General features: G+C 48.9%; 2 protein-coding genes across 2 annotated transcripts; one reads left to right on the top strand and one right to left on the bottom strand.

Annotated features, from left to right (window-relative positions):
• The first annotated feature begins 2,726 nt into the window (after positions 1 to 2,726).
• LOC309396778 (synaptosomal-associated protein 25-like) lies at positions 2,727 to 10,307 on the top strand. The gene is made up of 7 exons (XM_081962203.1): positions 2,727 to 3,259; positions 5,612 to 5,653; positions 5,800 to 5,848; positions 6,760 to 6,877; positions 7,371 to 7,499; positions 7,850 to 7,994; positions 9,227 to 10,307. Exons 1-7 carry the CDS (start codon positions 3,188 to 3,190, stop codon positions 9,293 to 9,295), a joined length of 624 nt encoding a protein of 207 aa, XP_081818329.1. The 5' UTR covers positions 2,727 to 3,187; the 3' UTR covers positions 9,296 to 10,307.
• Positions 10,308 to 10,312: 5 nt separating this feature from the next.
• On the bottom strand, positions 10,313 to 12,702 carry COX7A1 (cytochrome c oxidase subunit 7A1). Its single transcript, XM_081962204.1, has 4 exons — positions 12,547 to 12,702; positions 11,412 to 11,498; positions 10,817 to 10,901; positions 10,313 to 10,585 (listed from the first exon to the last, which is right to left on the bottom strand). The coding sequence occupies exons 1-4, from the start codon at positions 12,559 to 12,561 to the stop codon at positions 10,530 to 10,532; spliced, it is 243 nt and encodes an 80-aa protein (XP_081818330.1). The 5' UTR covers positions 12,562 to 12,702; the 3' UTR covers positions 10,313 to 10,529.
• Between the last annotated feature and the right edge of the window lie 269 nt (positions 12,703 to 12,971).

Below are 12,971 nucleotides of genomic sequence, written 5' to 3'. Positions count from 1 at the left end.
CGAGTGCCAGATCCCCAGAGCCTGCTGCTTCTTAGCCGGTCCTTGAGTTATGACCGCAATTTGTCTATGGAGATTCTCCGTCGTCTAGGTCATGGTTGTCCCAAAGGTATTTTTTTCAAAAGGCAACTGGTTTTTCTTTGAAGACGTTTCGCTTCTCATCCAAGAAGCTTCTTCAGCTCTGACTGGATGGTGGAAAATGGAATTCTTCACTCAGAGCTGAAGAAGCCTCTTGGATGAGAAGCGAAACGCCTTCAAAGAAAAAAACCAGAAAGTTTAGTTAGTTGCCTCTTGGAAAAAAGCACCTTTGGGATGACCACAGAGAACTCCATTCCAGGTCTGATTTTACGACCATTTTGGTCACAGCTTTTAAGTGAATTTCTGGGGTTTTGAAGTGAGTCCCATGGCTGTTAAGCGAATCCCAGCTTCTCTCTCCTGGTCAGATGTCTGCTGGGAAGGTCACCAAATGGAGATCCGGAGATGTAAATATATGCTAGTTGCAAAGTGCCCGAATTTTGGTCATGTGATGGTGGGGAATGCTGCAAGGGGTCGTAAGTGTGAGGAATGATCATAAGTCACTTTTCTGAGACTAAGGACCGTCACTAAATGAATGGTTATGTCAAGGATTGCCTGTATAATGTTTCTTGCAGGTCCTTTAGGGTAGATCAAACAGCCTTGGAATTCACAATTTTAAAAAATTCTGCTTCTTAGGAAAACCATCAAGGATAAAGAAGCAGCAGTCAAGCCAAGCCGAGTCTGGACTTTGGAAGGCTAGGAAGAGATAGTCACAGTCTATATGCAGGCGGTTCTCGACTTACAACTGTTCATTTAGTGACCATTCAAAGTTACAACCGCACTGCAAAAAGGGACTTGTGGCGGTTTGTTCACACTTATGACCGTTGCGGCCTCCCTGTGGCCGCCCGATCAAAATTCAGAAGTTTGGCACCGACTCATATTTATGACGGCCGCAGGGTTCCAGGGTTACGTGAATCCCTTTTGCGACCGTCCAACCAGGCGAGTCTATGGGGAAGCCGGATTTACTTCTCAGCTGTTTCTCTAACTCCGGAGTCTTCAAACGTGGCCCCTTTAAGGCGTGTGGATTTCAGCCTCGCTCTCTGCTGGCTGGAGAATTCTGGGAGTTGAAATCCACACGTCTTAAAGGGGCCAAGTTTGAAGACCTCTGACCTACGAGGACCCTTAGACTAACTAAGACATTCTTACAATTTCTCAGCTGTTGGTCAAGCAGGGGAAACCAGGAAGTCCAGGCACTTCAAGTGAATAGAAAGCTTTACGCTCTTCACAAGAATCTGAACTACTAACGGTCAAAGCAAATTGGCGGCAGAGAATAGTCAGGGGAAGTCAAGGGGGGCTGGAGTGAGATCTCTTGTGGGCACGAAGGGACGCGAGACTGATGATGCGTTTGATCCCTCCCTCCCTCTGTCCCTCGGGCTCAGCCTGGTCGCCTCCTACAGGTAGTCCTCGACTTACGACAGTTCACTTAGTGACCGTTCAAAGTTACGACGGCACTGAAAAAAAGTGACTGATGACCATTTTCCACACTGACGGCCATTGCAGCATCCCCATGGTCATTGGATCAAAATTTGGACACTTGGTTTGAAGACCTCTTCTCTAACAGGGATTTGCTTAACAACGGTGGCAGGAAAGGTCCTAAAATGGGACAAAAGCCGCCTAACAACTGTGGGGCATGCCCCCCCATGAAGGATGCCCCTCCTGAGTGGGCCCCTTTGCTGTCCCCACCTTGCAATGACTTTGTCTTTGTTTTGCAAACTCATCTGAGCCAAGAGGTGGAAGAACTGTCAAAAAGGGGAGGGGGCGGTTTTGCCACCCCCACAAGGTTGCTTGGGGAAGGTAGCAGATGGGAGAGAGACCCCCCTCCCCTCCCACCCCCTTCACTCTCTTCCCACACCCCGGAGCAAAGCATTGTCTTGCCACAGGCAGCTTCCCAAGTTCGCAGCTATAAATAAGCAAAGTTTTTTGTTTTGCAACCCTCCTTCGTGGCAGGTGACAGCAACCCCGGAGGCATCCCTGGGAAAGGGAGGACCCTCCTTTCCTCCCCCCAAGTGCTATCTTTGGTTGCAGGGAAGGGGGGGTCGGCTCTGTGCCTTCTCCCCCTCCTCCGCCTCTTGGCGCAAGAGGCGCGCACAAAGGCAGCACCTGCTCTGCAAGGCGGGGCCGGGGATGCTCTGTGGGTGGAGAGGGGAGTGAGGCAGCAGAAGGTGGGGAAGACCTGGGCTTCTGGCGGGGGACCTGGGGGCGGGAGTGGGGGAGCGCGGCTGTTCCTGGATCTCGACCAGCGACAGCTGCGCTTTTTCCCCACGCGGCATTTATTGCACGCTTGGGATCCGGTGCGGGAGATTCTGAGGGCGGGCGGGGAAGAAGGGGCTGCTTGCGGTGGTGGGTGGGTGGCTGCGCTGCCCCCCCTGCTTGGGTGCCTCTTCTTGGGGTGGGGAACAGCGACAGTATGTAGAGAGAGCAAGCGCAAAGTGGGGACTGCGACCCGGAGCGAGAGCCGCGTGGCGGCTGAAAAGTTGTGCCACTCGGTGCCCCCGGGGGTTTTGCAGGCAGAGGACTCTGAGAGCAGGCACTTCAAGGGCATGGGGTGGGGGTGGGGGTGGGTGGGGGGCGCGTATCCATCCATCCAGGCATAAACACAGGTCTCATAATTTCAGTGGTGCCCAGGTGGCAGTTCTGCAGGTTTCGTTTTATTTGATGCCAGGTTCTTTTTTCCTTGTATTTCCATTATTTCCTTTTCAATCGTTTGGATGGTTCGCTTTGAGGGGTGGGGTGGGGTTTGTGTGTGTCTGTGTGTGTTTGTGTGTGTGCCTAGAGTCACATCTATGAAATGGGCACGTCTATCAACGTAATAAATAAATAAACAACCCCACTTTCTAGTGCTTGGTACAAAAACTCAAGGAGCCTGGGATTTAATTTTTTTTAAAGCAAGTCTCTAGTCCTCATGATTATAAGGTCCTTTTTGAATTCCCCATGCCAGCTGGGGAATTCTGAGAATTGAAGTCCACTCGCCTAAAGTGGCCAAGATTGGGGAAAGGCATGGTAGATCACCCAAAAGACATTTCTTCCCCCCACCCCACCCCCATTTTCTTTTGCAGGAGACACTGGTCCTTCTGAGGGCACCCTCTCCCTCTGCGCTGTCCAGGGGGGTCCCAGCATGGCAGCCCACAGGGTGGCAGGATCCGAGTCGGAAGAGCTGGAGCAACGGATCCATCACATCAACAATGAGGTCTGGGGCTTTGCCAAGGGGGGCAAGAACCTCCAAGCCCCTTCCCCTGAACAGGATGGCCCTTGCCCTTGCCAGAAATGGGGCAGAGGACCAACAGGGCACCTGGCAGGGCGGGAAGCATCTTGCTTGGTTCAACCCCATATTTCTTCTTGGCACTCCTCCCTCCCTCCCTCTCCCCACCCTCCCTCCATTCCTTCTCCCCCCCTTTCCTTCCTCCTTCCCCCCTCCCTCCTTTCTCTCCCCTTTCCTCCCTCCTTCCTTCCTTCCTTTTTCCCTCCTTCCCTTCCTCCTCTCCCTTCCTTCCTTCCTTCCTTCCTGAATTTATTTGCTTTTTGCAAACAAAAGCCAGGGAACAAAACTCCCAAATTGTTACAGGAAGTCCTTGACTTACAACCATTCATTTAGTGACCATTCGTAGTTACAACGGGAAAATGTCCCATTTTTCACACTTATGATGGTTCGTCCCCAAGGTCACATGATCAAATTTTGGACACTCGTCAACTAACTCATAATTATGGCGCAGTGTCCCGGGGTCACGTGTTCCCTTTTTGTGACCTTCTGACAAGCCAGGTTCACTTAACAACCGTGTGGCTAATCTAACAAATGCAGTGATTCACTTAGCAGCTGGGGCAAGAAAGGTCATATAATGGGACAAAACTTACTTAACAACTTTTGTTTAGCAGCAGAAATTGAAGGCTCAATTGTGGTTGTAAGTTGGAGGCTGCCTGGATACCCGTCCCCTGACCCGACCCGGGGTTTTGGTTCCTCCCACCATCCTCAAATTAAATAAATTGCAGGATTGAATTATTCAATGCTAGGCGGTTTGTCAGGACTCCTGCAGGTTTAATTAATATTTTGCTCCTTTGAAATAAGCAGCTTCCTCAGCCTGGAAATAATTTGTATTTCACAACGTTGGAGCTTGACTAGCAAATAACTGGTTAATGGCTCCTTTGAGATGCTTGCATTTTCTGATTTTTCGATTAGCAGAAGGGTGCTGGTTTTTTTAACACAAGGAAAGAAAAATAAAGAAAATTGTAATTAAAGCCATCCAGTTGCAGGGCAATTAAACAGCAGTTTAATCAACAGTTTACCAGTCACGCTGCTGCCTGGAACAAATACCAATTAATGGCAGGGGTCTCCAGCAAAAAGCTTCTAATTAAAGATTCAGCAGAATTTTCTCTTAACATCAGAGAGGGAAAACCACAAGGAAGGACTGAAATCCAGATTTATTTTATTAAGGGCTGGACAGAAATTTAAATTAATGAAGATTGAATGAAATCTAGAATCTGAACAGTATACAGATAATTCTCAACATCATCTTCATTTAACGACCCCGTAATCCCTTGCGGGGTGCAGTCTGAGCAACTGAATGGAGCTAGCAGAGTATTTTACTGGCCGGATGCCCTTCCCTGTTGCCAATGCTGAGTTATATTCAGCAGATATATTCTCATTATGCCCAGAGAGAGAAATATCTGCCTCTACCTAGGATCAAACTCACAGCCTCCCGAGTGTGAAGCAAGAGCTCCATCTCTAGGCCACCATGCCACTCCTAGATAGTACTCAACATATGACAGAAAAGTTAATGTCAGTTTAAAGTTACAATAGAATTGAAAAAAAGTGACATGGCCGTTTTTCACACCTACGACCATCGTAGTGTCCCTGTAGTCAAGTGATCAACATTCAGAGGCTTAGCAACCGCTTCATAGTTATGACCGTTGCTGTGTGCCAATATCACCTGATCTCCTTTTGTGACCTCCTGACCAGCAAAGTCGAGGAAGCTGGATTCATTTAACAACTGCAGTGATTCATTTAACAACTGCAGTGATTCACTTAACAACAGTGGCAAGAAAGGTTGTACAAATAGGGCAAAATTCACTGGAAAAAATGTCTCGCTTAGCAACAGAAATATCAGGCTCGATTGTCATTGTAAGTTGAGGACTACTTATATATGTTGAGCTGGAATATTGGCTGGATTTTTCTTTTTGAAATCAATTGGTAGGTCCTGACAGAGAGCTTTAGGGCTGATTATGCATAATATTTTTCACTTCCAATTAATGAGAAAAATATGCAGAGGAGGCTGCAAAAACGGACTCTTTTTTAAAAAAATTAACCCTATTTTTTTAAATCTGAAATTTTTGGGATGTCTGCAACAGAGTTTCCAGGATTCTTAGTTAAAAAACAGATTATTATTATTTTTAGTCCACTCTTCTGAAACAGACAATACAGAAGGATAATGACTGTTTTTCTTTCCTAATGTTGGATTCCTCTTTCTTTCTTTCTTTCTTTCTTTCTTTCTTTCTTTCTTTCTTTCTTTCTTTCTTTCTTTCTTTCTTTCTTCTTTCCTTTTTGCAGTCTTTGGAAAGTACCAGGCGAATGTTGCAGCTGGTGGATGAGGTAAGAGACTAAGTGAGGGAGGAAGGAATGAATGGCTTGTTTATGACTAGATCATTGGGGGGGGGGGGGAGAGAAATGAGACGCCCGTTTCTTGGAATTTGAGCCAAGCCATTGTTCATTCTTGTTTATTTCTGATTTTCCAACAGAGCAAAGATGCTGGGATTCGAACTCTGGTTATGCTGGATGACCAAGGGGGTAAATTCTGAGGATTTATCGCAGTGTGCAGATTGCTGGATGATCCCCGCATCATCCAGCAATTGCAGCTTCTTTAACCATGGTTTATGTAATGCACCCAAGTCTTATAAACCAGGGATCTCCAACCGTAGCAACTTTAAGACTGGTGGACTTCAACTCCCAGAATGCCTCGGCCAGCTGAAGAATTCTGGGAGTTGAAGTCCACCAGTCTTAAAGTCACCAAAGTTGAAGACCCCTTATAAACCACAATTATACTCACATATTAAATCAAAGCACCTTATGACAGCGTAAAATTTGAGCTGCCTCGTTGTTAATCTGTGTTTCTGTCCTAATTTTAATACACCACTGCAATTGTACAATTCGGGCTGGTTCAATGATATCAGAGAAGAAAGCAAAATAAATGTAGGCCCATCACAATCAATTAATGAGGAGGTCCTTGCCCTTATGACCATCACAAGTTTCCACGGTTAAGTGATCAAAATTTGGACCTTGGCAACTGGCATGTACTTAGGATGGTTGCAGTATCTTGGGGTTGTGGGAAGGCCATTGGCGATGTTCCTGGCCAGTTTCTGACAAGCAAAGTCAATGGAGGAAAGCTGGATTCACTTAATGACTGCATGATTCACTTAACAGAACAACCGCCTTGCTTAGCGATGGAAATTCTGGGGTGACAGGTGCCGGGCAAGCAAAAAAGAGGTGGAGCTTTAATTAATTAAATTAATTCTAGCTGGCAGGTTGAGCATTAACCGCTGGGGTGATTCACTTAATGACCACAGGAAAAAACGGTCCTAAAATTTGCACGATGATCGTCTCCATCCTGATTCTTTGGACGCAACCCCCCCTCCTGTATAGATGCCCTCGGGAGGACCCTTCCCGAGCCCCATGTTCATGGCCTTCCCTCTCCCCCTCAGAGCAGCTGGACCGCATTGAGGATGGCTTAGAGCAGATTATCCAAGACATGAAGGAAGCCGAGAAGAACCTCAGCGACATGGCCAAGTGTTGCGGCCTTTTCGTCTGCCCCTGCGCCAAGTGAGTTCTCCGGTGGTCGTGGGAAACAGTTAAGCCAGGATTCGTGGTTTAAGCACGATGCAAGCCATGGTGGCATCTTGGCTGCATGTGTACGCAACACATCAGCTAAGTAGACAGTTCTGGATCGGAGCCAGCTGCTTCACTCCGGGATTTCTCAAAGTGTGTGTTTGCAGATAGACTGCTCCTGCATAAGGAGGCTTTCCTCCTCTTCCTTGAGGTTCCCTGCTTGTGGTTCCCTTGCCTTCATGGATTGTCCTTCTCTCTTGCCCTCCAAAGAAGGGGGGGGCCTTGGGGGGACAAGGGTTATTCTAGAGAAGCGTCTACAGGGCAGGGAAGGAAAGATGGCAGCCTAAAAAAAAGGGGATCAGCCTTGGAGTGCTTGGTGGTGGCTGCCATCTTGACTTCTTTGACCCTCCTGGACTCTAGCAGGGAGGCTCAGTGAGGGTGCAAGCGAGGAGGACAGCCAAAGTGTTTTCTCTCTCTTCCCCTCCAGGTTAAAGAACATGAAGGCCATGGAGGCCAGTAAGGCGGCCTCTGGCAACGGCCAGAACGTGGTGTCACAACAGCCCATCATGATGACGGCAGGGACACAGATGACGATGAGCGGGCCCTTCATCCAGAGGTAGGGCAAAGGGCGGCAGGAGGAGGAGGAGGAGGAGGAGGAGGAGGAGGAGGAGGAGGAAGGGAGGAGGACTGTGGGATGCTCTCTGGGCTTGGTGGTTTTCTTGCAGACGATTCATGACCCAACCAAGTAACATCATCAGTGCTAGAAGGGAGTGGGGTTTGTGGAGAGGAAGAGGGGAATGAGAAAGAGGAGGAGGAGGAGGGTGGGGGACTCTTGAATGCCATGGTCACTCCTTGCTAACACGAGCAAGCTTGTCCCCTGTGAATCCTAATTCCAAGTCTCCCAGAATCCGTCCTTGTGTGAGGAATGTGCTCCGAATGGCTCCCTGCCCGTCTGTTCTTGCCCAGGATAATGAAGGACGACGTGGAGGAGGAGTTGGAGCAGAATCTGACCCAGGTGGACAGCATGCTGAGTAACCTGCGCAGCATGGCGGTGGACATGAGCAACGAAATCGATGTCCAGAGCAAGCAGGTGGAGAATATCAAAGAGAAGGTGGGTCATGTTCCCAGCCAGGGTTAAGGCGCAATTCATTAGGATCGTAAATGTCACATCCAAATTCATACCTTGAATAAACGCCGCAGGCTAGTGGCCACCCAGCAACTTTAGAAAAGGAAATGAAAAGAAAAACCACAATCTAGAATAGATCAAGGCTGTTTCTAACCTTGGAAACTTTAAGACGCCTGGACTTCAGGTTGAAATCCACGCATCTGTTTGCCAAGGTTGGGAAACCTCAGTCCAACTGCAAGCCAAGTTTGATGTACCCAATGGCAAGCTATCCCTCCACCAATGCTATTGGAAAGGGCCTTTTCAGAGCCACCCAGGAATAGTGTCTTTGCAGCCAGGATTTATTTTTTTAACTCATGGCAACTGCTCAGATTTTTTGGGGGGGGGGCAGGGAGGAAAAACACAGGCATGTATTGGAGACAGGAATGGGGGCGAGTGAGAATTAATAGTGATTCTTTTAAAATGTTGCCTTGGTGTAACACGTGGGGTTGCAGGATGGAGGGAGGGCTGATGGTGCAAAGCGATAGACCACGGCTCTGATGGAGAAGACCTGTTTTGCTCTGTCCTGTTAATTTATTGGAGGGGGGGGGCACTGGTATTCTTCCTTTGCTCAACATTCTGGAAAAAAAACGATAACATTTATTGATTGGTTGGATTTGATTTGATTTGCGTGCTTAAAACCATTCAATTAGTGACCACTGGAAGTTGCAACCTCACTGAAAAAAGTGATTGATGACCACTTTGTACACGTGTGACCTTTGCACCATCCCTGTGGTCACGTGATCCAAATTCAGAAGTTTGGTCAACTGACATATTTATGACGGTCGCCGTATCCCAGGGTCATGTGATCCTCTTTTGCGACCTTCTGAGAAGCGGAGCCAATGGGAGAGGCAGATTCACTTAACAATAGCAGTGTTTCACTTTAACAACGGTTACAAGAAATGTCGTAGAATGGAGCGCAACTCACTAACAACTGCCTTACTGAGCAGCAGAAATTTTGGTCTCAATTGCGATCGTAAGTCGAGGACTTACCTGCTGCGGCTATTTCTTGCTTCAACAGCAGAGGGCGATGTTGCTTTATTATTTAAAAAGCCAACTGGTGAAGTTGACAGCCATTTAGGTAGAATACAGAATAACAGAGTTGGAAGGGCTCCTTAAGGTCTTCTAGTCCAACCCCCTGTGCAATGTTTCTCCATTTTCTTCTTCGTCTTCCCCCATAGGCCATTGCCAATGTGATCAGCATCAACGAAGCCAACAACCAGACCACCAAGATGCTGAAGAAAGCCTGAGGCCACTCCAGCCCCTCGCTCCCCCCCCCGCACCCGCCCTCCTTCGCCAAATGCAACCACAGATACCAACTTTCATCCTCAGCTCCGGAGTGGATGCCTTCCAATCCAAGCGATTTAAACCAAGTTTCCTGCGTGAATCTCATCCGTTTTCTGAACCAACGTGCATGCTTCCTGGTTGCTAAAGTGATGCCCACACCAATGGCAAGGGAGGGGGGCCTAACCTGAGCTTTGGCCACGGGTGTGTGTGTGTGTGTGTGTTTCTCTGCTGTCTCGGTGCCACCCAGCCCACTTCCTCTTTAATGGCTCAGGTGGCCGATGAGCAGCCACCTGGCTGGAAAAACCGCTCTGTTGAAGAGGGAAGGAACTTCTCTGAGAAACTGACTAGGCCGCTTTCCAGATTCCCCACAGGAAAAAGCTAGGAATGGCTATTTTTCAGCCCAATGGCAAAATTAAATACACACACCCCCCCCCCCCATTTGACTTAGTGGGGCCAAGAATGTTTCTGTAGCTGAAGGCTACAGAGCTTGGGGAAGCCAAGAGCCCTGGTGGGACACTTGAGGTCATCCAAACAGAGATGGGGGTGAATGCCGAAAGAGACAGGGCTGACCTCCTCTGAGCTATCAACCCAATGACTTTGCTAGAAGCGGGTCCATTAAAAAAACCCAGCAGTCCAGCGTTTTAATTTATATTTAGCCTCCACCCAACCTTCCTCCAGGGTCTGTCCGAGGGCAAAGGAGGAGAGAACCAAGTTGCCCGCATGGCCAGGCACCAGACCGGGCAAGGCTGGCATGGCCCCATGGGGACGTTGGCCGGACACAGAGAAGGACCCTGGCCAGCAAGTGCAAGAAGGCAGCCCCCCTCCCCGTGCCCAGCCTGTGCACCATCCCTGGAAATGTGGCTTGGCTTACATGTCACTGTGGATTTCAACACTGTGCCTGTTTTCCTTTCCGTATTTTTTTAAAATCTGTTTCTGACTTACGACGTGCGTGATGGGTTTTAAAGTCCAGGCAAATCATGGTCTTTGTGGCATTTGTTTATTCGTGTCGCTCTGGGCATCGCATACACTTTTGAAAAACCCCCAGACCTTTCCTTGCTCCTTCCATCTTGCAAGCACCCTGAAAACAGCTCTTGCTCTTCTCCGCTTCCGGAGTTACCTAAGCAGGAGCAGGGGTGGGGTGGGGTGGGGTGAGGGGTCCCAGGAGGGTCTGGCCTCGCACTCCCAGCTTCCTCCTTCTCATTGCTTCTTGATTCTTCCAAGGTCATAGATGCAGTAGACCGCATAGCTAACGCCTGGAGAGAAATATTCAAGAACAGGCGGAGTTAAACCCCAGCTGGTTCTCAACTTACAACCGTTTGTTTCGTGAGCTGACGCAGCACTGAAACAGACAACCAATGGCCGGTTTTCACACTTATGTCCGTCGCAGCATTTTTCCCCCCCCGCCCCTCCCTTTGCCCCTCTGCAGGTCCTCCCCCATCTTCCAGCCCCCGAAGCCCAGATGGGGAAGGGTTGACTTCACTCACCCAAGGTTCCGATGACCATGGTGACACGATACATCACCAGATCGGACATCCCTCTTTTCAGGTGCACCGGCAAATCGTTGTCCGCCTGGGGTGGGAGCACGAGAGACCCCCCACTTAATTCGGTGGTGTCCACACCTCTTAAAAGGGCTCAGGCTGAGAAGCCCCCCTTTGAGGCGCTCCCAACTGCTCCCGGGCTGCTGAGTAGCCCCCCAAATAGACCTAGAAGCAGTCTGATCTGCCACACCAGAAACCAGGTGACAGGGAGTTCTAGTCCTGTCTTAGTCATGAAATTCAGCTGGGTGACTTTGGGCCAATCACCAGGAGAACGGGAGTTCTAGTCCTGCCTTGGGCATAAAAGCCGGATAGTGCCGAATCCTACAATCATCACTTGTGACCTGGCCAACTAGATTCCCCCAAGCAAACTCAACGGGGGAAGCCTGATTCGCTTAACAACTGTGGCAAAAAAAGGGTGTCAAATCGAGTGTGACTCGTTTAACAACTGCCTCGCTCAGCAACGGAAATTCTGATACAAGAGGGCCTGGCAGCCGCAAATGGGGTCCTAGCAAGGGTTGTGGGGAGGCAGCCGAAGCCTCACCTGGAAAAGCTTCTGATATTCACGGATTTTGTTTCCCATTTGCCGGCTGGAAGTGGTGAAGCATGGAAGGGACCGTAAGCGACTCACCTGTAACCAAAAGAAGCTCTAATAAAGATTTGGGCCCCCCAAAAATTCTTTCTTTCTTTTCAATACAAATCCATCAAGGAGAAAGAACAGAACAGAACAGAATGATATATAGAATAGAATACATAAAATCAAATATAGAATATAGAGAATAGAATAGAACAGGACAGGACGGGGAATGGAATGGAATATAATAGGAATAAGAATAGAATAGAATAGAATAGAATGGGGAATAAGGAATAGAATAGAAGCTGGAAGGGACCTTGGAGGTCTTCTAGTCCAGCCCCTTCTCAGGCAGGAAACTTGTGGGCAGTCCCCCAATCTATCCCATGCTATTATTATGGGGGGTTGCTCCCCCCTCATTTACTTTCCCACCACCCCAATGCCTCCCCCAAAAACATCTGAGACGGGAAAAAGCCGTCTTGGACTTAGGGGCCATAGCAAAAAACAACATAAATCATTTCCTTTCCGCAGCTTCTCAGGTTAAAAAAGAAAATGCGGCCAGAGGAGCAGTTGGTGACTTGATTGCAACTGTGCAATGTCTCTTCTGTGGGGGGCAGAGGGGTAGGCCAAAAGTAAAGGTTTGGGAAAGGAAACGAAGTGTGCAAGCAACTCACAAACCCTCCGAAAAAGTTAGAAGGGACTTGGCTGTCAAAGGATCCAGTTGTCCCGCATAATTTTTTCCAACTTCTGCTTTTTGCAAGTCAATATGTGCAAAAAAAACCCACCCCCTCACAGCCACTTGCATTTCTGGGGAATTCCACACACACACGCCGGGGGGGGGGGGGGGACCGAAAAGCAGAATTGAAATGCCTTTCTTTTGATCAGCCAGATGTGGACAGCTGCCTCGTCTCCCACCAACCCAGAGTCAGAGCTACAACAGAGAACTGTCACTCCTCCAAAACTTTTGCTTGTGCAAATTGCACGGCCAAAGGGCAGTTTTGTTTTTTTGCTCAACCACTGAGGAGCAGCCCTGAGCCCTATAGGGGAGGGGGCTGCAATTAGCTGGCTTGTTTTTTTTTGCTCCCCCCACCCCAAATTCTGTTTTTACCAGCAAGGATCTCATTTTCTCCTGGCTCTGCTTCTCTCTCCTTTGCTCTGTCACTTGAGGTGGGCCTCGTCCTCTGCGGGGGCCTCTCCAAGGATACTACTCCTAGTAGTGCCAAAACAGCTGACGGGGGTGGAGACAGCTGGAAGTGGCTTGAGCAGATGCCAGGAGTAAGGGAAGCTGGGAAGGTCAAAATACTAGTTGCAACTGAACGTCCTCCCTGCCACCCGAAGGAGGAATAGGGGATGGCCAGGGGGATCTTCTCCCCTCGGTACCAGTTTTAAGGACCCCCACCGCAATTAATCAGCTCGGTTTCCAAATGAAAAGCCATTTGTCTGGAACGGCATAGGGCAGGGGAGTCCAACTGTAAGATTTGTGGACTTCATCTCCCAGAATTCCCCACACAAGCAAGGGGTCTCCAAAAGGGG

Source organism: Natrix helvetica (genome assembly GCF_964273705.1).
Source record: "Natrix helvetica genome assembly, chromosome: 9".
Taxonomy (NCBI): Eukaryota; Metazoa; Chordata; class Lepidosauria; order Squamata; family Natricidae; genus Natrix; species Natrix helvetica.
This window is presented reverse-complemented; position numbering and strand designations above follow the sequence as displayed.